The sequence below is a fragment of the Panthera tigris genome, chromosome A3, assembly GCF_018350195.1.
Source record: "Panthera tigris isolate Pti1 chromosome A3, P.tigris_Pti1_mat1.1, whole genome shotgun sequence".
Classification (NCBI taxonomy): Eukaryota; Metazoa; Chordata; class Mammalia; order Carnivora; family Felidae; genus Panthera; species Panthera tigris.
This window is the reverse complement of record NC_056662.1, coordinates 62,880,934-62,906,685: the sequence shown is the minus strand read 5'-3', so window position 1 is coordinate 62,906,685 and position 25,752 is coordinate 62,880,934. Positions and strand designations below refer to the sequence as shown.

Below are 25,752 nucleotides of genomic sequence, written 5' to 3'. Positions count from 1 at the left end.
TAAAATTCTATTTGTTATTCAGGTTTTAAAATACCTGTTGGTCAAGTGGCCAAAATGAACAAATCAGGAGACTATAGATGCTGGAGAGGATGTGGAGAAACGGGAACCCTCTTGCACTGTTGGTGGGAATGCAAATTGGTGCAGCCACTCTGGAAAACAGTGTGGAGGTTCCTCAGAAAATTAAAAAGAGACCTACCCTATGACCCAGCAATAGCACTGCTAGGAATTTACCCAAGGGATACAGGAGTACTGATGCATAGGGGCACTTGTACCCCAATGTTTATAGCAGCACTCTCAACAATAGCCAAATTATGGAAAGAGCCTAAATGTCCATCAACTGATGAATGGATAAAGAAATTGTGGTTTATATACACAATGGAGTACTACATGGCAATGAGAAAGAACGAAATATGGCCCTTTGTAGCAACGTGGATGGAACTGGAGAGTGTGATGCTAAGTGAAATAAGCCATACAGAGAAAGACAGATACCATATGTTTTCACTCTTATGTGGATCCTGAGAAACTTAACAGAAACCCATGGGGGAGGGGAAGGAAAAAAAAAAAAAAAGAGGTTAGAGTGGGAGAGAGCCAAAGCATAAGAGACTCTTAAAAACTGAGAACAAACTGAGGGTTGATGGGGGGTGGGAGGGAGGGGAGGGTGGGTGATGGGTATTGAGGAGGGCACCTTTTGGATGAGCACTGGGTGTTGTATGGAAACCAATTTGACAATAAATTTCATATATTGAAAAAAAATAAAAAATAAAATACCTGTTGGTCTCAAAAACAGTCTGTGACCCACAGACTTTTCCTTGATTTTTGCCTTTTCTTTTTTCCTCTGGTTGTCTCCGTTTTTCCTGTTTTTTTCCCCCCACACTATCTGCCATGCATTCTGAATTTCTTGAAAATGTTTCTTTTCTCTGAAAGCCATAAAAATGAATGGGTCACATTTTATTCTGATTATCCTTTTTTTCTAAGTCTTTCCATGGTTTCTATTTGGAGCCAGTGCTAACTTTTTTTTTTTTTGTATTTTGAGAGAGAGCAAGTGAGAGAGAGAGCATGACCAGGGGAGGGGCAGAGAGAGAGAAGGAGAGAAAGAATCCCAAGCAGCCTTCATCCTCAGCCCGGATAGAGCCTGACTCAGGGCTCGATCCCACGACTGCGAGATCACTACCTGAGCCGGTATCAGGAGTCGGATGCTTAACCAACTGAGCCACCCAGGTGCTCTGCCAGCGATACATTTTCATGGCTGTCAAAATTTGTTTTGGCAATATTTCATGGAGGTCACGAATGAACAGAAGACATTGGTTGAATCATCATGGTAGCAGTTTGGGTCTTTATAGCTCCTTTTAGACCTAAAATGTAAGTTTGTATAATAGGTATATGAAATACCCATTCTTTGATTCGTTAATTAGTTTCAGGTGATTAGCTGTCGTTATTTATTTATTTTTTTTCTTAAAATATCTGAGCCTGGCTAGCTCTTATTACTGTGTCACGTATTCATTCCCTTAGTCCATGTTACTGAACCTCTGCCATGAGCCAGTGGCTGGTGTAGGCGCTGGAGACCCAGCAGCGAACAAAGTGTTGCATTCATGGAGCTTGCATTTCCTAATCCATTAAGTGCTTAAGGAATAAATATGAAGTTCAATATAATACTAGGATTGTAAATCATACTTAGAAAGCAGTATATTGTGTAATGTATTTCAAAGTCAAATATAGAGTCTTTATAATCTTTCTGGGCTATAAAAGCGTTTTTTTCTTTATTTCTAATTGAAGCATGGTTGACAATACAATATTATATTAAGAATTGTTTTTGTCGTTGTGGTTTCTTACCTCTTAAAACAAAATTGCACTTTGGTGCTCTTTTTCCACATGATTGAGCACCGTCTTGGAGATTCTTAGACAACACTAAGAAAAGCAACGTAAATGAGATGGTGGCCTTTGTCCTATGGAGAGTTTCTGTTGTATTGTTTTGTCCTGTCTTCAACCAATTTAAAATTTTTGTCGTATTTTAAAAGCATACTCAAGTGTCATGAAGACCTTACATAAATAATTTTCACATTATCTACCCCATGTGTCCCTTCTAATAGAGCTGAATATTAAGTATTAAAAATTACAGGGGCACCTGGGTGGCTTAGTAGGTTAAGCGTCTGACTTCGGCTCAGGTCATGATCTCACGGTCCGGTCCGTGAGTTCGAGCCACGCGTCGGGCTCTGTGCTGACAGCTCAGAGCCTGGAGCCTGCTTCAGATTCTGTGTCTCCCTCTCTCTCTGCCCCTCCCCTGTTCATGCTCTGTCTCTCTCTGTCTCAAAAATAAATAAACGTTAAAAAAAAAATTACAAAATTTGGGAAGGCAAATACCCCCAAGGGAAATCTGCAAGGGATTCGGAACTGGAGTTTGTGCACTCCCATTTTTTTTCCTCAGAGTCAGCAAGCCGCTTACAGATGATTCTGAGTGAGATTCAGCCACGAGATACTAATGACTACTTCAATCAAGCCAAAATACTGAAAGAACGTGATAGTTTTGATTTGGAGGACTTGAATGCCAGTGTGCTGGATATTGGTGCTTCTGCAGAGATCAAAGGTAGCATGTATAAAATCAATATTGTAATATTGTAATCGGTGTTTTAGTGACAAAATGTACAAAATGCTCTTTTTATATAGTAAATCAGGCTGCAGATGTTTGCAGAGCATTTCTAGAAAATAAAGCCTTTGAGCTTATCAATGATTTAGTTTGAGGAATGAGTTTCTAAGACTTTTACCAGAAAATGGTGCATCCCAGTGCGGCATAGAAGGTGCTCCAACAGAAAGCTTTTTAGTGCTAACAGCTGTCTTGACAGCCAGGTTGTGTAAGAGCAGTGGTGCCCTGTGAACTTGGGTTTGGGTAGCAGTTGGCTCCTCCCCTCCGTGTGGTTCATTGTCTTCAGTGAGAGTCCTTACAACCAGGCAGCCTTTTAAGGGAAATCAGCCTTATTACTCAGTAAAGTGTGAGCTGCTCTGTTGTATCAAGCGTCCAGAAGTTGTGTTCTTACTGCTTGTTTTCTCATTAGTTGTTACTGTGTCATTTTCTATAGTGTTATAAAAAGTCATCACTAGTAATATCCTTGTGATTTATTACATATCCTACATTGTCCACTAGATGGAGATATTGACTTAACAAAATTTCTTTGTGTTTTTATTTTTTTAAATTACACACTATAACATCTAAACATATGCTTATTGTAATAGTTTCAAGCAATAGAGAGGTATATTTTAATTAAAAACAAATTAAAGCTTTAATTAAAATTTCAATTCAGTGTTTACATTTTACCTTAAAAAACAAAAACAAAAAAAAAAAGAAATTAAAATTTGTTATTTCTTCCCCATCCCACTTCTTTTCTTTTTAATGTATGTGCTTTTAGATCTATTCTATGTATTGATGTGTATGTACATTTACTCTTTGAGTTTAGTGGGCTTTTAAAAAACACAAATGGGGTAAAAAAAAACACACACACACACAAATGGAGTTACATTATAAATATTGCTTTGTTACCTTGCCTTTTAAATTGTCTTGGGTTTTTTTTTTTTAATGTCAGTACTAAAATATTCTTAAAGCGAGAAAAAAAGAGTAAGCATAATTATTACTTATGGGCCATGGAATTTAAATATGTTTTGAAAGAGAATTTGTATTTTCCTTTGATTTTAAAAGTTTTATCTTGCCCCTTTACTGATATAACAGCCACCCTCACCAAGATGAATAATGAAGTATATTTATTATGGTCAATTTATGGATGACCACGAGGCAGAGAGAGTTTGTTTCATTAATTTCTGAAAGTTAGACTTAAGTTTTGAAATGGTGTTGTGTTTTATTTCAAAATTTATTTTGAAAACAAACTATATTAAAAAATGCTTAGCATGATTCCTACTGAGAGCACATGCTCAACAAATGTTAGTTGTTTTCTCATGAATAAATATAAGAATTGATTTGTTCAAGCAGATTATTCTTGGGGAAATTATGAATAATCTTATTCTAAGAAACCTGGGATGTGAGTAATCAAGTGTCTAGTGTTGCAAGAGATTGTTTTTTTTTTTTTAAGGTAAAGAAAGAAAAACATGCGATGTAACTGCTCAGATGGTGCTGGTGTGTTGTTGGCGAAGTATGAAGGAAGTTGCCTTACTTTTAGGCACGCTGTGCCAGCTTCTCCCCATGCAGTCCACGCCAGAACCCCTCAGCGGATTATTGACAGTGGAGCAGGTAGGTATATGTTTATTCCACCTGGTATAATTTCTGGTCCCATAACTCGAAAACAAATGAGTTTTGAATGTTTCTTGAATAAAATCATACAGATGTCAACTGAAGAAAATTCATGGGAGTATAGAAATTAGGCCTTGGAGTACATTTCCAAACGATGGCAGTTTTAGAAATTTTTATTTTTCTAAGTTATAAAGAACTGTCGATTTTACCTTCTGTCTTCAAGATTGTCATTTTAATTTTTATTTCTCCATTTACCATATAGAAATTTAAATTGTAAATTAAAAAAAACATTTAATGTTTATTTATGAGAGAGAGAGAGAGAGACAGAGCATGAGCAGGGGAGGGGCAGTGAGAGAGGGAGACAGAATCTGAGGCAGGCTCCAGGCTCTGTACTGTAAGCGGGGCTCGCACTCATAGACTGTGAGATCATGACCTTAATCCAAGTCGGATGCTTAACCGACTGTGCCACTCAGGAGCCCCAAATTTAAATTGTAAATTTAAATGAAATTGTCTATTTAGCAAAACTCCACAAACCTCTTACATTTCTTAAATTAAAAAAAATTTTTTTTTAAATGTTTATTTTTTTGAAACAGACAGAGCATGAAGAGGGGGAGGGGCAGAGAGAGAGGGAGACGCAGAATCCAAAGCAGGTTCCAGGCTCTGCACTGTCAGCACAGAGCCTGACGCGGGGCTCGAACTCATGAACTGTGAGATCATGACCTGTGCCAAAGTCAGATGCTCAACCGACTGAGCCAACCAGGCACCCCTTAAATTTTTTTTTTTTTTTTTAATGTTTACTTATTTTTGAGAGAGAGACAGACAGTGCAAGCGGGGGAGGGACAGAGAGAGAGAGGGAGACACAGCATCTGAAGCAGGCTCCAGGCTCTAAGCTGTCAACACAGAGCCCGACGTGGGCCTTGAACCGACGAACTGTGAGACCATGATCTGAACTGAAGCCGGACGCTCAACTAACTGAGCCACCCAGGCGCCCCAAACCTCTTAAACTTCTTAAAGGAAAATGGTGCACCTGGGTGGCTCAGTTGATTGAGTGTCTGACTCTTGATTTTGGCTCAGGTCATGATCTCACAGTTCGGTTCGCTGTTAGCCTGGAGCCTGCTTGGGATTCTTTCTGTCTGTCTGTCTCTCTCTGCCCCTACCCCACTCACTCACTCCCTCTCTCCCTCCCTCCCTCTCTCTCTCTCTCTCTCTCTCTCTCTCAAAATAAATAAATAAACTTAAAAAAAAATTTGGAAAGGAAAAAAAAGTGCTATATTGGTTACTTATGGATCTCTTGCTTCCTACTACATTGATAATAAAATTGTAGTCACTTTGGTTTTTTGGCTGACTTTTATTTTAAGACCACAAAGTCAGGTCACCATCTGGGACTATTCAAGTGACTTGAGTGCAATGTTTACAAGAAATTAGCTTACCACAAGCATTTCATTTGGAAATATTTTAGATTTATTAGATTTCTGTTTTTAATTGATTCTCTCTTCCTTTCCATATGGTTTCAGCAAATCTATTTCCCACCGTTTTCCAGCAAAGATATATAACACGTACTTTCATTTGTACCCTTTATCAAGTAAGGTAATTTTTCCCCTAGGGTGTTACATTTAAGAACAAAACAAATATCATAGTACACTAAATGCTGATTTTTTCTGTAATAACCATGTGACTAGTTCCATGGAAATAATGCTAATATTTTTATTCACACACTCTCCGTGGCCATGTGCTTGCATCTGGTTAACAGCTGGTCCTGTGATGTTGCAAGGCCCTGAGGCGGAGAATGGTGGAGGAGAACAGTACACTGCCAGCGTCATTGTGTTCCTTATTCTCCTCCAAATCAAATAGGCGTCAGTGTTCTAGAGTTACTTGCAGTCATTGCTGGTGACCAGCTGCAGTGCCAATGCCAACACCTTCGCGGGGGAATCCAGCTATGATTAATGATTACTTCACTGATGTGTACCGTCTTACTAAGAAGTAAACATGTGCAAGAGTCTCTTCCCTGTTCAACTCCTCTTTTCAAGGACAAGTTAAAACGTCTAGTTTTTTGGGGTTTGTTGTGTAGTGTTTAAGAAAAATTAGGGGAGCCTGGGTGGCTCAGTTGGTTAAGCATCCAACTCTTGATTTCAACTCAGGACATGATTTCCCAGTTTTTGAGTTTGGGCCCTGTGTCAGACTCTGCACTGCCAGTTCAAAGCCTGCTTGGGATTCTCTCTCTCCCTCTCTCTCTCTTCCCCCCCCCCGTGCCCCTCCCTGCCTCTCTCTCTCCCCTTCCCCTCCCCAAAATAAATAACTACACTTAAAAAAATTAAGGGAAGCATATTTTGCTTTCACTATAGTCGAGAAAGACCTGAAAGCTTTCTGTGAAAACCGTGTGTCCTTGACACTTTTTACATAGCACCCAAATGGTTTGAATTTAATTTACGTGGGATAACGGTGTTGGGACTGAGAATTAATATAAACTAAAAGAGATGTTTGTAAAAAAGAAAAAAAAAAGACAAAACAACAACAACAATAGCAACAATAGCAGAGAGGTTCCCATAAAGCAAAGGACTCTTCTAATGGCTGTTTTCTTGAATACAAAATAGAATCTTGTTTTTCTGTAAACTACGAATTTCTTTCCTAATGAGATTCAGCCATTTTTCCACGTCGCTGTTCACATGATGACGTCACATTTTTGGTTTGAGAGGAAACTAACAACTGAATGAGCAATCAAGAATGTACGTGATAGCACTGTTCTGACCTTGAAACCATGCTGCCTGTGGAAGACTTTATTCTTAATCATGCTGTCTTTAAAGAAATGCCTCCATTTAGGAGTCTTTAGTCAGTGAAAATCAAAGTCATCAAGAAATTAGTGTTATTCATATTGCTTAGAAGATTCCTACTTTTAGACATAGAATTTTGCTCCATGAAATTCTTTTAAATAAAAATATTTCCATGTACTTAAAACCTTTAAGAGTTAAAAAATATATACATGACAGGATATAATTTATATTGAAGTGGCTGAGCCATGCCTGAAGTCCACTTTCCTCCCCAGGGCACAGTCACCCTTATGACACTACATCTTTTGTGCACCTAGCAGCAAAACTAAGAATTTAAGAGTCAGTACCTGAGGTGAGGGTATCCATAATAGACTTGCACAGACAGAAGCAGTGAAGTGACTTGTAGGCAGAAGTCACTTGTGGGAGGAATCTGGGACGTGTATTTCTTATTCCCAAGAATAATAATAACTGTGTTCTACTTTTCTCTCAGTGGATGGAGGCTTTTCCATACGACCTAAAATATTGACGCTCAGCCCGATGCTTCTTTTACTCTCAATTCACCCTTCACTCTTGAAAATAGTATGGTTCTATTCTAATTTAAAATTTGATGTCTCAAATTTGTAGCCTGATTCCTTTAATCCCATCCTGGTTTTAGGGCCGTTTGTTGAAGGGATGACCACTTAAATCCTGCATACACGAGGTGGTGGTTTCTAGCCAGCTGACCGGCAGTGAGATACAATTTGAAGATTACAATTTGCTGCTGTACAAGAAGGTCTGGTGCCTGTTCGTGACTCAGTTTTCAGAGCTGTGTTCACAGACTGAGAGCTGGAAGGATCACAGGGATGATATGATCTAGCCTTCTTATATGATCTAGCCTTCTCATACAAGGGGAAACTGAAACCGTTGGATGTCACCTGGTTTGCCCAAGATCACAAAGCTGGTTTGTGGCAGTTGCAGGACCAGAACCCAGTTCTCCTTTCCAGCCTGTGTTCGGACACGGCACAGTGCTGCCTTTATTCTTAGCTGCTCGTTTAATTTTTCTTTAAATTTAATTTTCCCTACTTCCCATGCCCAGCCAGACGTTTACAAGCAACAGGACAGTAAGGCAACTTGCTACTGAACTTTTCAGCAAATGATTCATTTCCCTAAATCACTTCTTGTGAAGCAGTGTGTCCTCCACGGCTTCGACAAGAGGAAAATGTGTTCATTCAGAGGCATGTCTGACTTTCCTCCTGCAAGGTAATCACCTAATGAAAGGTTCTTTCAGAATGTTCCTGTGCGAGGGGCAGAGATAAAACCAACTTTGAGGGATGTAAGTCGAGCCCCTTAAAGAGTGGGCAGTACGCGCAACCTTATCTCACAACTTCCTGGCTGGTGTGTGTCTAGGTTTCAAGCTGGATGTTTTGCTGAGGCAGAGCTTTTTCTTGATACATTTTGTTGGTCCTTTCTCCAAGGGATATTGGATACCCAGCGTCTACTGATTTTTTGTAAACAGCTCCCTGTATCCGGAGTATCAATTCATATGTTTATGTATTTCCCCTAATATTCCTAAAAAAAAGCTTTGGGGTAAAATTTTCATATTTGTTTTCCCCTTCCTACTAATTATTGCCCTAGAACTCACGTGAATGAAAATCATTACCGATTAGAAATCAGCTATTTTTTTTAAATTCCTACTTTAGATTCTGTTGTCATTTTTATGATGCTCATGGCTAATTGGGTTTACACGTTTTCTCAGTGTCTTGGTTACCGTTTTAGATTTTCTGTAATGGTCTGCAACAGGAGGTCTAGGTTTATTGGCATTTGTAAGTCGTAAAGAAATTGCCTTTTGTATTTTGCCAGGGTTTATTTTTTAGAAATTATGAATAAGTATGCATTGAATTGTACCGAATTCAGGTTACCATTTTTAAGCTGTGAAATGGAATTAAACACATCTCTTAAGTCACCTGTTTGTTGACTGCCATACGACAAGGGTGTTGTGGGAACATAAAGAAATGTAATATGTGGTTCTCTCTGACCTCGAAGGGCTTAGAAATGTAATGGGAGATACAAGATAAACGTTTGTAGAAAGTTAGACTAAAGGACACCAGTTAAAATGCCACGTGGTTAGGAATTTGCTAGAAAGCAAAGAATAAACTGCTAAGAAGATGTCTAAATACCAGAAAAATATAATCTTTGTTGTTATTATGTAGGAGAGCAACATTTGGGCTTTGAAGAATCCCCGGTTTTAGTAAGAAATCCCTATAGTAGAGAACGTACAGTTTGAAACATTAATTAACCTCTGTGGTATAAACTTTTACAAACCATTCTATTTAACCAAAGAGGAATTAGTGACATTCCTAAATTAGTAAGAAGTGGCTGTGTCCTAAAGTCATAATTTAAATTAAGGGATTAAGTCTCACTACTTGGTGATACAAAATAAAAACAAAACGGACACTTAGTGTTTGCTACTCTGACAGGTACTCTGCACAATGCTTATGTGTAATTTTACTTATTTCTTAGAACAATCCTATGAAGTAGGTTCTAGTTTTATCTCCATTTCACATATAAATAATATAATAAAATAATGTCAGCTGAATTAGCTTATGTTAGTAAGGAGGCTGAGTAGGATTCCTGAACCCAGACCTCCCACTATATCAGAGTATCCACTGCATATGCTTTTTGTAGAAATGTTCCACCAACACTTAAATCCCTTTTGGTTTATCTACTTTAAAATGAATGGAATTAGCCTTGATTTTTCAGCCGTATTTCTCTCTATAGACAAAGGACAGATATTTAAAAATGTATTTAAATTTGTCCTGTATGGGTTTTAGACTCTTGATTGTACATTTAGCTCCTCTAATTAGCCTACTGGTAAATTATAGATGCCTAGAGACATGGCATGTAGCTGTTTTCCCCTGTGGAAATTTACACCCTGTAAATCCAGAAAGCGTGTTAATTGACCTATAGAAATAGGTTTTATGAAAATTTAGAACCAGGATCTGCTAAACTTAAAAAGATAGTCACTAGAATTTAAGAATAGAAATCAGTGCCCCACTCCCCCCCCTTTTTTTTTTTGCATTTATACCTTAATTCTCTTTCAGAAATCTTGAGATGTATGTTATTCATTAAGAAATATTTTGTGAAGAAATCATCCATGTTTTTGTCAACTTTAGATAGGACCTCAGTCGCATCTAATAAAAAGGCAGTTGGGTTGGAGTTTTCAGAAGGCTTTTTCATTTTTAAGATACATTTAAAAATTCTATTTTTTTTTTAAGATTTTTTTTAATGTTTATTTATTTTTGAGAGACAGAACATGACTGGGGGAGGAGCAGAGAGGGAGGGAGACACAGAATCCAAAGCAGGCTCCATCCAGGCTCTAAGCTGTCAGCACAGAGCCCGATGTGGGGCTCGAACTCACGAACCGTGAGATCATGACCTGAGCCAAGTCAGACGGTTAACCCACTGAGCCACCCAGGCGCCCCAAAAATCTATTTCTGATTCTGACTGTTGTCATTAATTTTCTAAATTGTTAGGGTCAAATCTGTGCCTGTCATCTGATTATCCAGTGGGAGGTGTGAGCATGGCCCTTTTTCCTGTCCAGCTGCTCAGAGACCACACTGCCCTGCTGACTCTTTCAACCCTTGGTAATGGGGTTCATCCCCAATTTGCAACCTTATCTTTCTCTGTTTCCTAGAATGGAACCTTAAGGTCATTCAGCCAGGTCTCCTAACCTTCTCTTACATAATCTGTGTTCCTTCATATAGGAAGATCCAGTAAAGTATCTGGCAGGTAGCAGGTATTTAATAAATGTTTATTCATTCCTTCTAGCCACCCAGCCTCTTCTCATGTTACTTACCCTCTTCCATTTTGATCCACCCAAGTATATGTGGTTCAAGGTCTGAACACAAAGCTTCTTGCAATAATTTATTCCAGAGCAGAAGGATCTTTCATTTCTTGGAGTTGTTAGGCATCTAATGGGTACCACTCAGCATAGTGTTTTTCTCTGAACTGAAAGCCTCTTGAGGACAGATGTCTTGTTTTGTTCTTCCCCATCTACCCTAGCACTAAGCTACTAAGCATTTGGCTGGGTGCTCCAGAAATATTTACTGGTGCTCCAGAAATATTTACTGTCTAATTAACATACATTGCATATTCTCTTCAAAGGCACAAATTCGCAGTATTACGTAGGTGGGTTTGGTGGGAGATTATGTTCAGTATAAAATGAGGAAAAACTGTCTACTTCTCACTTGTGTTCTGAGAACCTCATTCTGTTTCCTGAGGCCAGGATTACCTAAAATCAACGTCCACCCTTGAGAAGAATGTCCACTGGTCACGCTTCTGAGGTCTTTGATTTTATTATATGCTTTTTGGTTTAGGCCCCTTTAAAAAGAGTTAGGATAAAGGAAGTAATGAAAAGAAAATCTTTGCTTAAGAACTAGATGGTGAACCACTGTAAGTTCACAGAATAGCACTTTAATAGTTAACATTTGTCTTTTCCTGAAGTATGTTTTACTATCTGTAACATTTTAGAAAAAAAAGCTAAGGAGCTTAGACCTCAACTTTATGACTTCCTGTTTTTGTTTTCCATGGCTTAAAACACCTTCTTAGACATCTTCTTTTATTTCTCTAATAATAGAAATGATAGCCATAACAACATAGCTAACTGGAATTTCTTCTGGTCCCCATTTTGTAGGATTACTGAGCTTCAGATCTATCTTGGGGGTTAAATTCAGGCTTGATAATTCTGATGAAAATATGCTCTGAAATTACCGTATTGAAGAGAAAATGACAAAGCTTACCTTGACTGTGGCTTTTGATAACTAGCAGTATGTGGGTCTTAAAAATATATATATTAAAAAGTAGGAGTATCATCAGATCTTTACCTGAAAACTTGAGCTGAAAAACATGACCTCTCATTCTTTGGGATATTAAAGTGTTAGACTTTTTAAATTACTATTATTAATTGCTTTTCTGGTTCTTTGTTGTTTTATATCTGATTCTTACTTCTCTAAATGTATTGCTTGTTGCCTCTCTATAATCAGATATATTTTGAGTATGGAGTAATGTCTTTACTTTTCCTCTATTTGGAAACCCAGAACTGAATTAGATTATAAGTTATGGTCCTGTTCTGGACTTGTAAGTTTATTAATTCATTTTAATATATAATTTTGAGGCAAGTGCTACTGCTGTCCCCGGTTTGTAGATGAGGAAACTGAGACACTTGCCCATGGCCACATGTTTAACTACACCTTGCATTGTTTGTTATCTCTAATGTGTTCAGGGCACTAACCTTGTCATTGTGCAGAGGTAGAAGGTGTTTCTAGGTAAGCATATCTGAACTATCTTGGGACATCTTGCCTTCTCACCATACTGTGATCTGCTGGGGAGTCTTGGATCAAGACAGCCAATTACAGGGGCGCCTGGGGGCTCAGTCAGTTGAGTGTCCGACTCTTGATTTTGGCTCAGGTCACGATCTCAACAGTTTTGTGGGTTTGAGTCCCACGTTAGACTCTGGATGGTAGCTGTGTGGAGCCTTCTTGGGATTCTCTGTCTCCCTCTCTCTCTACCCCTCTCCCCGACTCCAGATAAACTTAAAAAAAAAAAAGAAAAAAGAGAGAGCCAGTTACAATTTTGGTCCTGAGCTTTATACAAAATTTGGATTTTTCTAAAGTCTGTAGCCGCCAAATCTTACTGGTATAAAAGTACAATTAGCCCATTTAATAGTTAATTCTGTACAAAACCTCATCAACAACTAAAGACATCATTAATCATGTCTTCTTTAAAATAAATTGCCATATTTGTTATTTGTCTAAACTTGCAACATGTAGGAAAGTGATTAGGTAGCATTCTGGAAAATTCCGTGGTTCCGACTCAGAGTAAAGCATATCACTTTTCAGTTTTCAGGAGTCCATTTGCACAAATCTTGCATTGCCATTAACAAGTGTATATCTCTAAAGGTAATTTTTGGAAGTTATTGTTTAATGGATTGGAGTCTCAGTTGGAGAAGATGAAAAAGTTCTATAGATGGATGGTGCTGATGGTTGCATAACAGTGTGAATGTACTGAGTGTCACAGAACTGTACACTTACACATGGTTAAAATGAGGGTGCCTGGGTGGCTTGGTTAAGCGTCTGACCTCGGCTCAGGTCATGATCTCGTGGTTTGTGGATTCGAGCCCTACGTTGGGCTCTGTGCTGACAGCTCAGAACCTAGAGCCTGCTTCGGATTCTGTCTCCATCTCTCTCTCTGCCCCTCCACTTGCTCATGCTCTGTCTCTCTCTCTCAAAAATAAACATTAAAAACATTTTAAAAGATGGTTAAAATGTTAAATTTTGTGTTATGTATATTTTAACCACACCTAGCCATAGGTGTGTGAGGGTTGTCGCCTTGTGTGCTTTGCTATTGGTGTTGAGTGATAGGAGCTAACAGAGAACACAGTGAGGTCTGTGCAGCTGGCAGAGGGAGGCAGTTCTAGTGTAACAGTTAAAGACGGCCAACTGGAGCCAGACTGCCTGGCTTTATGTACTGGCTCTACTACTTACTTGCTGTGTGACCTTGAATAAGTTACTTGGCCTTTCTGGGCCCCCTCCCCAATGAAAAGTGGAGATAATAATAGTACTTATTTCATGAAATTACTGTAAAGATTAAATGTGCTGTTATAAAAACACTTAAAATACTACTTGTCACAGAGTAAGTGCTAAATGGATAGAGAACTATCCTGAGTTCTAAATGATATTACTGACATAAATATATCTGTAAGTATACATATAAATCAGACATTTATTTTTCATTTTGTTTTAAAGGTAAAAGAAATAGGAGATTACTTTAAACAACACCTCTTACAGTCCAGGCACAGAGGAGCATTTGAACTGGCTTACACTGGCTTTGTGAAACTCACTGAAATACTAAACAGGTAAACAAAACAAATATCCTTTTGTGTACATTTTTAAAAGACTAAAGGTACAAACCATGTGCTCGAGTTAAAATTTACTTGTGTCTTTTGATGTTTAAAAGAATAAGACTTAGTTGGCTTCAAACTTTTGGAAGAAATTATTTTCTTAGGTTTCATTGTGTGCTTTACTGCAGATGATTGAGTGAAATGTCCAAACCAAGTTGCTTTCCCATTGAAAGGTGATTTGAAGCAAACTCAAGAGATTTTGCTAAAAATAGCTTTGAAGTTACCATTTCTTTTCAGTGAATGAAATGACTGTTTTGTCTGTTTGAAAATTACCTGGCATTTGGAATAAAATAAGCTTCCAGTTTTTTGGATTTGTGTATATTACAGACAGAGAAACACTTACAGATTTTGTGTTTTCCTTTATAATTTTATCTTATAGAAAAATTTTAAAGAAGAGTAAATAGACCAAAAAGTATCAAATATTTTTCCCCCTTACCTGGAAAAATACGTAGTTAGATTTCATGTATTTAGCCAAATGTGTTTTTTTGACATTATAGGTGCTGATAATTTCATTCATTCATATAATAGATTTCCTCTAAAGAACTTGTGAGGAAACCTTAAATTACTTAATGACTAAGTGTTCATGGCAAGTGTTCTCTAAATAAAAGGTAGTATTTTCCAGGAAAACATTTCCATTGCCTGGAAACTTTTTGAAATGAAGCAGAGTTCTGCCAGTCTTGTAGCCTCAGCAAACATTTTATTTTGGGCTGGTAAGACATCTACTCCTTGAATATTTTTGAAACTTTTTTTTTTTTTCACACTCCTGGTAAAAACATTTAGAGAACATTTTGCAGTTATGGGCTGCACAGAATATCTTTAAACGATATGTTATAGAATGGCCCTGACATTAAAATGCTGATCTTGAAAATATTTTATTATCTTTTCAACTCTTTCTTTCTGGTATAGACATGACTTTAGGGGTATTTTTTCTGATAACACACTTCACTTCCTTCAAATCATTATCAAATGCATACTGAACACTAGTTGTGTGCTTAGTAGTGTGTTTGGTCTGGAGGCTATAATACTTCTTTATAGACAAGGGTCCTGTTCTTAAAGAGCTTATTGTTTATGAAATAAGCAGGGATGAAACGTAAGATATTTAACAGAGGGTATTTCATGGGTACTGACTGGTCAGAACAGACACTGGCTGTAAGCACCTAACATCGCTTTATGTATGGATGTGTGTTAGCTGAATACCTGCTTGGAAAGTGAGGCCAACACACTTGAACAAGACCAACAATCCAGTGTAATTGTCGAAATGTGGGCCAAATTTACAAATGATGTAGGACTTGCAGAGAGAAAGTAACAGCAATAGGCTGCTAGGACTTAATGGAGGAAGTAGATTTTCTGCTAACACATGAGGGAAGTTTAAGTAGATAGCAGGAGAGAGGAGGAAACTTTATGAGCAGATGTTCAGAGGCTATAATCAGCACGACATATTGGTAGGTGAATAAACAGGCCATTCTTATTGTAGTGGTGGTGGTGTTAGCAGGCAATACTGTACCCCTGGGTAGATTGAGACCGTATTACAGATATTTAGAAAGTAGGTTTGCTGCGGTAGGGATGGAGAAAGGCATTGAATATATATTTTTTTTAATCTGAAATAGACTATAGGAGGCATCACAGAACAGAGAAATAGCAGTAAACTTTGACATAGGCTCTCAGTTCTGTTTGTATCCATTCCATTTATTGGCAGTGAGATTGTACAAAAGTTAATCTTTTTAGCTCTGATCCCTTCATCTCTAAAGTAACAAAAAGAATATTCGCCCTATTGATGTATCTCTGGCTATTGTCGTGCGGATCAAGTTTGCATTATAAAACTTTCCACAAATGGAAAACATCAATGAGATTGAGGTTGATGGTGGTGTTGGTGTGTAAAAGTGGTTTTCCAGTTGGAACTGTTAGATTAGATAGATCTGTAATGACAGATTACAGTGAAGAGAGCCCGGAACCAGTTATAATGATCTAGATGTAAGGTGATGAGAGCTTCCTCTGTGATGATGGCCCTGGGAATGGAGGGAAAGAGACGGCATGTCAGTTAGCATTCAGCCCCACTTCATAACAACTCCACACATGATGTATTGAATGCTTAGAAGGAAGCTGTGGATTTTATTATATTTGCATAATATATCTACATATTTCATGATTTTATGGGTCAAGGGTTACGGCAAGGCTCCGCTGGGTGATTCTTCTCAGCATGTTTACTGAGTTCAGTTGGTGGCATTGAACTGGCAGATGAACTGATCAGGAGGATCCAGGACAGCTTTATTCATGTTATTTATTTATGTTACCTTGGTGGGACAGCTGGAAGATTGGGCCAGGTTGGGACTACATGTGGTCTCTCAGCATGGCATTCTTAAGGTAGTTGACTTTCATGTATGGCAGCTGGCTTCCCCAGAAAGAGTCCCGAGAGAACCATGCAGGAGCTGCATGGTCATTTCTGACCTAGCCTCAGAAGTCTCATAGCCCTGCTTCAGTCACATTCTTTTGGTTATAAGTGAGTCTTCAGGATAGTCCAGATTCAAGAAGAGAGGAATTAGACTCTACTTTTTGTTTAACGGTGAAGTGGCGAGATAATGTTATAAAAATACATGTGGGATATTGCAGTGGCCATCTTTGAAAAATGTGATCTGAACCACATGAACCAAGTGAACGTGAGTGATGGAGGGCACCAGGAGTCCATGATTGTTCCAGTGGTTTAATTCTTGGTGAACAATGGGATTGATGTTAACAGAGGCAGAGAAACTGAAAGAAGGAATTAGTTTGATAAAGATGAACAGGGGCGCCTAGGTGGCTCAGTCAGGTGTCTGACTCTTGATTTCGGCTCAGATCATGATCTCACAGTTCATGAGATCAAGCCCCGCTTTGGGCTCTGTGCTGACAGCATGGAGCCTACTTGGGATTCCCTCTCTCTCTCTCTCTCTCTCTCTCTCTCTCTCTCTCTCTCTCCCTCCCTCCCTCCCTCTCTCTTTCTCTCTTTCTCTCCTTCTCCTTGTCCTTCCCCCACTCGTGTGCTCTCTCTCCTTCTCTCTCTCTCTCTCTCTCTCAAATAAATAAACATTTTTAAAAAGATGAATAAATTTGTTTTGTATGCGTTGTATGTGAGCTGGTGATGGCATATCCTGGTGGAAATATTTAAGTCAGAGCTGGGAGATAGGGGATTAAGTTTGGGGGATACAACAAACAGATGTAGGCTTAGCAGTTATCACCATAAACATTATAGTTAGTAGGATTGCAGTCTTTAGGGGAGAGCATAAAAGGAGAAGGGAGCAGAGGACCAAGGACAGAGGCTTTTGAACAGTGGTACTGTACTGGGTGGTTGAATGGTACATTTGAAGGCATTCGAAATAAATGGAACAGGAAGAGCAGGCAAGGCCCAGTGCCTGGTGTCTCAGCCACTCCTAATCTGCTTTAAAGATCTCCTCATGGCTGTCACTACTGGCTTTTAACCAGCCTGTTCTGAGTTCTCAACTGTTGAATTCCAAACTAAGTGGTTCTTGGTCCCTTTGGAGACATTTCTGATCTGCCGAACAGAATGTTTTGCAAGAACGTCTTAACAATGTGTGTGGCTTCCTTTTGTTTGGTTTTGATTTTTAAGAGAAAATGTGTTTCTTTTGGATCCTTTTAAAAGCTTTTTATAAGCTCTTAAGTTATGAAAAAGTTATTTTTCATATAACCGTTAAAAAGTTTGCAAAAAGAAATCTGGGCTTTCATGAAAATCCACTGCTGGATTTTCATGAAATGGAGGCCAACTGCTGGCCACCTCTTGAACTACAGCTGTGTTAGAGAAGGAAACACTTAAAGAGATTGATGGATAAATAACTGGAGTTAAACATGAGCCACATTGTTTGAATTGGTTTTTAATAGGATTATTCAAAACGTCTTCAAATGTAAACTGACTTCACTATTAAACAATCATCTAAGAATAAATAGGATTGGGAGATGCTATTCTTTTTCTCTGGGAATTTTTTGAAAGCAACATTTGCGCGCACATACATACACACACACGTACAAACAACATGTTGAGTTAATTTTCTAGATTCTGCTTTTCTTATATGGTGCTCTCTATTTAGAATTTGATGAAATATGCATACTCTTCTTCAAAAACCAGTGTAAGCATTTGATTGAAGTGGTTAAGTGCATTAAAGTCATAACTCTCAAGTTTCTGGTGAAATTTATGTTTGCTTGTTTACCCTCTATGGCTTTAGTATTTAAAGTTGTTGTTTCAGTGAAAATGAACAGAATCTTAAACTAGGGTGTTAGGCCAGGGACTCTAGCTTTCATTTGTACGATCATGAATTAATCCTAACTGTAAAGGGACTAAATTGTTGACCACAATTCTAAATGTAGAAGAGTGTTTTGTGAATACTTGATATTGTCTTATTCTACACATATTTGAATTGCTTTGCTTGTTGAAATATAGCTTAGCCTCCAGCTATTTATTGCAATAATTGCAATCATTTTCAGTTATTGGCCTGAAAAAATGAACTGCCGACATTTAGCAGTTTTTGTCATAAAAATGCTAGTTCTAATTCATGGACATCAACAATGATAGTAGACAGAAGTAATTTAAATATGTACTTAAACTTTCATCAGTTAATTATAGCTACTACAATTAAATTTTCTTTTTAATCTTTATTTTTGAGAGAGAGAGAGAGACAAAGTGTGAGTGGGGGAGGAACAGAGAGAGAGGGAGACACAGAATCCGAAGCAGGCTCCAGTCTCCGAGCTGTCAGCACAGAGCCCAACGTGGAGCTCAAACTCATGAACTGTGAGATCGTTACCCGAACCAAAGTTGGATGCTCAATTGACTGAGCCACCCCAGGCACCCCTGTAGCTACTACAATTTAAATTCAGCAGAAAACTTCTTATGAACATCTGAATTATAGTAATGAAAAAATAATTTGCTGCAGAATGAAAGACCAAGTCTCTAAAGAATATGAGATTGAGCAAGAAACAAATGGAGACTGTAATGTATTAGATTTGGTGAAAAAGTCATTTAACTCCTGATGAAGTAATATACAGTCATGTCTAAACCTTTATTTACATCTGCTTTGGCAAATGTGTCTAAATAAGACCCTTTTTAAAAATGTTTATTTAGTTTAAGATAGAGCGAGAGAGAGAGAGAGAACGTGCACATGCATGTGAGTTAGGGAGGGGCAGAGAAAGAATCCCAAGCAGGCTCCACGGTGTCAGCACAGAGACTGACATGGGGCTCATCTCATGAACCATGAGATCATGACCTGAGCTGAAATCAAGAGCCAGACACCTAACCAACTAAGCCACCCAGGCATCCCTAAATAAGACCGTTTTTTAAATTTCTGAGTGTCCTATGAATTTTATTTAAAACATTAATAATTATATAAAGAATAACAAAGCAATAATCACTCTGGGAAGCCGTATTTATTCTTCATAATTCTTTAAAATTCTTTAAACTTCCCATTTATGTAGTGAATTGAAAGGATTTGTTGAAAACTGAGATGTTTTAATATTTAAATTCTAAATCTTGGTGTCTTTGGTTTTTGGCCCCTGAATTTTCATTTTTAAGCCCACTCCATAGGTGAGTCAGATATTACCTTCTTTCTAGAACTTTGATACTTGTTTTTAAAGTTCTCATAATGGTATTGAGTCATTTTGACATAACAGAGGATTCTTGTTCTCAATGAGTAACCTCTATCTCAGCTCTGTTAGTGAAGTCCCAAGGTTTTTATTATTAATTTTTTCTCCTTGATCTCAGGGAATGGTTATATTAAATATTAAGAGAACTGACAATCTGATCTGCACTTCTAAGCACTTTTTTTAATGCCCTGTATCTTGCTCTTTCCCTATGGCCTTCTTATTGGTAACTCAATTTAGATTTGGTCATTGTCCTTATTGCCTGTGCCTGCAGCTCAGGCTCAAAATAGCCCCCTGATGTTTTAGTCTGCAGTAAACCTCAACTATATTTGATGGTGGTGAGGGAGGTTCAGATGACTTCTGTTGATATGTAGCTTTCTCACTGGATCTCATTTGGACAAATCATTTTTCAGGCTTAAAATTTCTCCATGCTTCAGGGTTATGTTACCTTTTTAAAATGTGCATGCACATGCACGCAGCCTTCCTGCACATCTGTCCTTGTTTAGTTTAATGGAAATAATGAACGTGAACCTTGAGATCATAAACATAATATTTGACCAAAGAACGAATGGAGTGGAGAATTTAGCTTATGAAATAATTGGAAATTGGGAAAAATCTCTAAGTTAGGAAAAATGACCATACTGAAAGAGTTTGAGGAAATGAAGGTAACGTTTCTGAATTAACAGTAGTAATAAAACTAATCAGAACTTAACAAAAATAGCTCTGTGTTACCATACTTAGGTGGATGGATTAAGCCATTGGAAAGCCACTTTGTAGTCAGGGAACCTGATTTACTGGCACAAAATAGTCTAATGACCAATTAGTTGAGTATACAGCAAATGTAATTTGATTTCAGTCTGCGGGTTTTATGCTTATCTTAGAATACTTATCCACTATGAGTGAGATAGCTTTGTGGGTAGAAATTGGACTAATCTGCTTATGGAACAATAATTTGCTCCAGTGATTTGCTCAAGACAACACAAAGGCCTAAACACCAGCTATAGCCTGCCCTATTTATTTCTGTAGTAGAGATTGAGGCCATAGCACTTAGCATAGGAAAAACGAAAAACAACTCTCCCACACCCCAACCGTCAGCCTTTTTCTTTTTTCTTCCTTTTTTTTTTTTTCCTGACTGTGTTGAACAGGAGAATCAGAATGGTCTGATTCCTCCCACCCCACACCCTCAACCACCATCTCCCTCAGTGTTTATTAAAAAAAAATTTTTTTTTAATGTTTATTTATTTTTGAGAGAGAGACAGCATGAGCAGGGGACGGGCAGCGAGAGGGAGACACAGAATCCAAAGCACAAAGCTTGACGCGGAGGTCAAACTCACGAACTGGGAGATTTTGACCTGAGCTGAAGTCAAATGCTCAACTGATTGAGCTCCCAGGTGTCCCTCTCTCAGTGTTTAGAGAAGAGAATACTGAGGTATGAATTAGAGCTGAGTTCTCCCTACCAGCCTTGTTGACAAGAGGAAAGCCATTTAACCTCTCAGGGTGCTGTGTGCTCTCTGAGAAGGTGAGAGGGTACCGCTTTCTGAGGCCTGTTTGCAGCTCTGAGCGTCCTACTCATTGTACAGTGCTGCTTTCTAGTTCCTGATTGGGAAAGTCTGGGTATTTGGGCCATGAAAGATTGAGGGAAGTTGGATCATTTTTAATAAACTTCCTTTAGAACTGGTAAGCTGATCTCTTAGGAGTATTTTGTGGATTAATAACATTTAAGGAGAGTTTCTTATGAAGAACCTGGAATCCTTTGTAAGAAAGTTACAATTTGTATGATGTACTCAAGACTAAAGACACTGTGTATTTTGTATTAAGCTGACATGGGAGTGAAATAAAACAAATGATCCTTCAGACAGAGAGGATGTCTCTTCTTTTTGTGGAGAGGCGCTTGCTACCAAAATCAGGTTTGGCGTTCTCCACGGCTGTGGTTGGTGACTGCGGAGAGATGGCCCAGAGAACCAAGGACTGCTTCACTCAGGAACCTTTCCCTTTTCCTTGCTGCCCCTGGATTGTGTGATGAAGAACCAAAACAAACAACCAGAGTTGTTGCATTGTTCTTGGGAGCCTTGCCTGGTTCCATTTTTACCTTTCAATCCCTTCATTATCGCTAAGGACCAGCAACTCTGGAGTTTTGAAATCACTTCCTTATAAAGTAATCTTTCCTTGTTGGGGAGTAGACAGAAGGTTCATTGACCAGTCAGAGCTCTAGATTTAGGCTATTGTGTTTTTATAGGCACCGTGGTGGCTTCACCATGGAGAAACCTTAAAGTTCTAGCCCTCCTTTTCTACACCTGGTTTTTGTTTTTGTTTTTCCCATTTATTTGCCTAACTAAAGCCGCAACTAGTGTGCAGCCCCTGGCACCAACCCTAGTTGTCCTTGTTTAATCATTCAATAAAAGATTTCTTGAACATCTCCTGTATGCCACATGCTGTGTTAGGAAACGCTGTGTTTGACCATTGAGAATATGATGTGGTAGTCCAGAATTGCAGTGAACCTAGAGGCAGTTACTAGGATCCAAATTTGAAACACTTAACTCTGTAGAACTAAGAGGGACATGTGAGAACCTGAGCAAAGAACTGAGGCCATGAGGGACTCAGTGTTTTGGGGGACATTTTCATCAGGAGCTTTGGAGACTTATATAATTTAGGGTCATTGCTTTCTTTATTTGTATTAGTAACCCAGATAATAATATCTCATTGAATTTCAAAGCAATCTTGTAATTATCTCCTTTTCATTCTTATCTACTAAGAAATCAAACGATTTGTTCATAGCCACGCATCTAGTTAGTGAACAAGCTGGCACTAGAATCCAAATATTTTTGGAAATTCATACTGCTTCAGAGATTAGCAGTTTAACAAAAGTTTCGATCACCTATTATATATAAGAAATTGTGATAGGCATCACAGAAAAAATATGGATAAGGCATGGTTTTTGTTCTTAGAAGAACTTGCAGCCCAGCATTTTAATCTTTGGGATTAGAGACGTAAACATAAATTACAAGGCAGAAATGAAAGGCCAAAAAAAATGTTCCTTTAGGGTGGCTCAGTTGGTTAAGTGTCCAACTTCAGCTCAGGTCATGATCTCGCGGTTCATGAGTTTAAGCCCCATGTTGGGCTCTGACAGCTCAGAGCCTGGAGCCTGTTTCAGATTCTGTGTCTCCCTCTTTCTCTGCCCCTCCCCTGCTCATGTTGTGTCTCTTTCTCTTTCTCTCAAAAATAAATAAAAAACATTTAAAAAAGAAAGAAAAGTTTCCTTTAACTGAGCTGTCTATCCCAGGTGATGGGAAGAATAATTAACGGCATCTGCTGGTTCTAATGGTGGCACCTCTGGTTTTTGGAAAGCACTTCTGTTTGTACTTTCTTTTCCAGTTACCATACCACTCTTTCTGTGTCAACCTAGGTTTTTAGAATGGCACTCTTAAAGGAATTTCTAAGTTATGGGTCACTCATTTATTCAACAGGTATTTGTTGAGTTCCTGATTGGATGTCAGGCCCTGTTACAGGTGCTGGGAATAGAGAAGTGGATAGGACAGAAAATGTCCCTGGTATCATGGAGTTTATATATTAAAGGGCGTGTTTATTGCTGAGAGAGAGAGAGAGAGAGAGAGAAGAGTGAGCAGGGGAAGATCAGAGAGAGAGAGGGAGACACAGAATCTGGAGCAGGTTCCAGGCTGTCAGCATAGAGCCAGATGCGGGGCTCTAACCCATGAACCGCCAGATCATGACCCCAGCTGAAGTTGGACACTCAACCGACTGAGCCACCCGCGCGCCCCTCTCTTTCCTCTTAATGCTAACATAAGCCAAGGCTTGAATGGCAAGAAACAGCAGCTTTCTGAAGGAAGAATTTTTTAAACAACGGGAACAGCTAATGTAAAAGCCCATGGTGTATTAAAGAGCAGAATGGTATTAAGATGAAGCTGAATGAGGTTGTTCAAATATGTAGGACTTTGTGAGTCAGGATACGGACTTTGGACTTTGTGTCCTCTTTTGATTTTTTTTTTTTCCTGAAAGTTCCCAACCAAATGGATATAAAAATAGAAGGTATCTTGAGAATTGTACAAACATTAATATGTATGGATGTTAGCTTTAAGACCATCAACAAAGAAAGTACATACGTATGTGTTATGGAGTTGCACGGAAGAGGGCAGGCAGGGGAGCTAGATGACATCTGAGAAACCACATGGATGTGTAAAATAAATGGAGATAAAGTTTTCACTCCCAGAAAGTGTACTATGTCTCTCCAAGCTGTTTTTAGCTTCCGCCTGACTCTGTTCTTACCTGTCCTTGGAATCTTAGATCCATTTGTTCAGTATCATCGGTAGATGATTTTAGGCTAGTGCATGGAATATTGATTCAAAGCATGTAGCTTGTGAAAGCAAATACCTCTTTTTACATTATGGATAATTTTTCTCTTCTAAACCTAGTGGGTATGCTGCCCCCAAGTATAAGGGTGTAGAGCCCCCACTTTAGTTTAAAGTCTGACTTGGTTTTTTATGTTTTAGGCAGCTAAAAGTTTGCTTTACAAAACTTTGGACTTAGGTTAGTGAGAAAGTTCCTCTTAACAACATTAATATGGTAGAGGTTTGGAGATGATTCTAAAATTATCAGGTTATCCTCCTTCTACTTGCCCTGAAAGCCTCAGTCTGTTTGTTTGCTTTAATGTAACTAGGTACATGTTTTTTTCAATTTCCTCTGTTTTCATCTGTAGGAATCAAAGTGTTTGTCTTTGTTTTGGGTATCAGACCAATACCAATTTATTCCCCACTTGGTTGCCTCTTTATCGTTTACTCTGATGTGATATACACTGTTTTAAGGTTCTAAGTGTATTATTCTGAATAGTCAGATTAAGAGTTTGTTATTTTTTGAAATTATGGCTTATTGCTGTTTACACTCAGATGATGATGGTGATGATTGATAATGGTGAGCTTGAGTAAACACACATCATTGGCTTTGTATCAGGATTGGGGACAAATTCTGGTTTGATCCCCAAAACAAGCTCCTTTTTTCTTTGCATTATTTAGAATTATTTAAATTATTAGCAACATAAGGAAAGTGAAACAAGGAACCATGATAGGGGAAAAATTTATTAACAATTAGTGTAATAAATAGCTTTGTTTTTATTCATACTCATTTTTCACAAGCCATTAACTTACTTAGTTGAATGAATTTTCGTTTGGAGTCACTCTGACACCTGGCAAAGTGAAATTTTCTGTTTATGGGAAAAGGAAAGGATTTTCTTCCTTTTAGTGCCTTTAGTGATAATAGCTTGGTAAATAAATTATTATTTGGGAAATGAAGATATTGGCAAAAGGCTTAACCTTTACACATAATTAGTTTCCTGGCAATGGAATCTTGATAATTTTCTGGAATTTTGCTTCGTGTATTGAATTTAAATGTACTTTGCATTTAAAATGTGAAATTAGTTGCTTTGTGTGTACAGGTGGAATAATTTCTTTAGGCCAGCTATGAGTTAACATTGGAAAGTTTATTAACAGACATAAATGTTCCCAGTTGTCCAAGAGAATTGGAATACTTCCAAATGAGTGAGACACAGTTCACGTCAAGTCAGTTAGTTACAAGTAGGTTAACCACTGAGTGGTTTTTCTGCAGGATATTTTAATTCTCCAGCTAGTTTTCCATCCATGTCACTCAGTTTGTTTAAAAACTATTCTAACCCCCACTCTGATGGTATATGTACAGGGATTGAAATCAATCTGAAGGATAACAATAAAATATGATTAGGAAGGTAAATTTCTTAAACTCCATATACTGTGGTAATACATTCTAAAGCCACAGGAACTTGCTTTCTGAATTATGTGTAATTTGGTATTCTTATTCTACTCTCCCCTTCCTAAGGCACAGCATAGTGCCGAGCAGACTACTAGATACCTGATAGGTCTTTTTTCCAAATGAATAAACGAAATCCACAGAAGCAAAGAATAGAGAGTTGATAGAATATCTGTCATGAGCAGATTGAGCCAAATGTGGAACAGAATCTAGGACAGGCACCTTGAAGTAATGCCTTTTCATTAAGCAAGGTCTTTGGTGTCAATCTACATTTTAATCCTCTCTCTGTCACTCACAAGCTTTATAACGTTGGGGAAATAATCTAATTTCTCTCTTTTTTAAACCTGATTTTTAAAAATTAGCATTAAAAATTTGTACATATTGGTAAGTATAGTGAACACTATAATCAACAG

The 25,752-nt window shown here is 38.2% G+C and overlaps 1 protein-coding gene across 4 annotated transcripts in view; it reads left to right on the top strand.

The window, feature by feature from the left end:
* THADA (THADA armadillo repeat containing) overlaps positions 1 to 25,752 on the top strand; it is a 327,215-nt gene that overhangs the window by 49,558 nt on the left and 251,905 nt on the right. For 3 of the 4 annotated variants that reach the window (XM_042981284.1, XM_042981287.1, XM_042981286.1), the window contains 3 exons: positions 2,423 to 2,584; positions 4,074 to 4,231; positions 13,779 to 13,888. In XM_042981284.1, coding sequence (XP_042837218.1) covers positions 2,423 to 2,584; positions 4,074 to 4,231; positions 13,779 to 13,888 — 430 coding nt within the window. The remainder of the gene's footprint in view (positions 1 to 2,422; positions 2,585 to 4,073; positions 4,232 to 13,778; positions 13,889 to 25,752) is intronic. The other variant, XM_007097838.3, reaches the window with a different exon arrangement.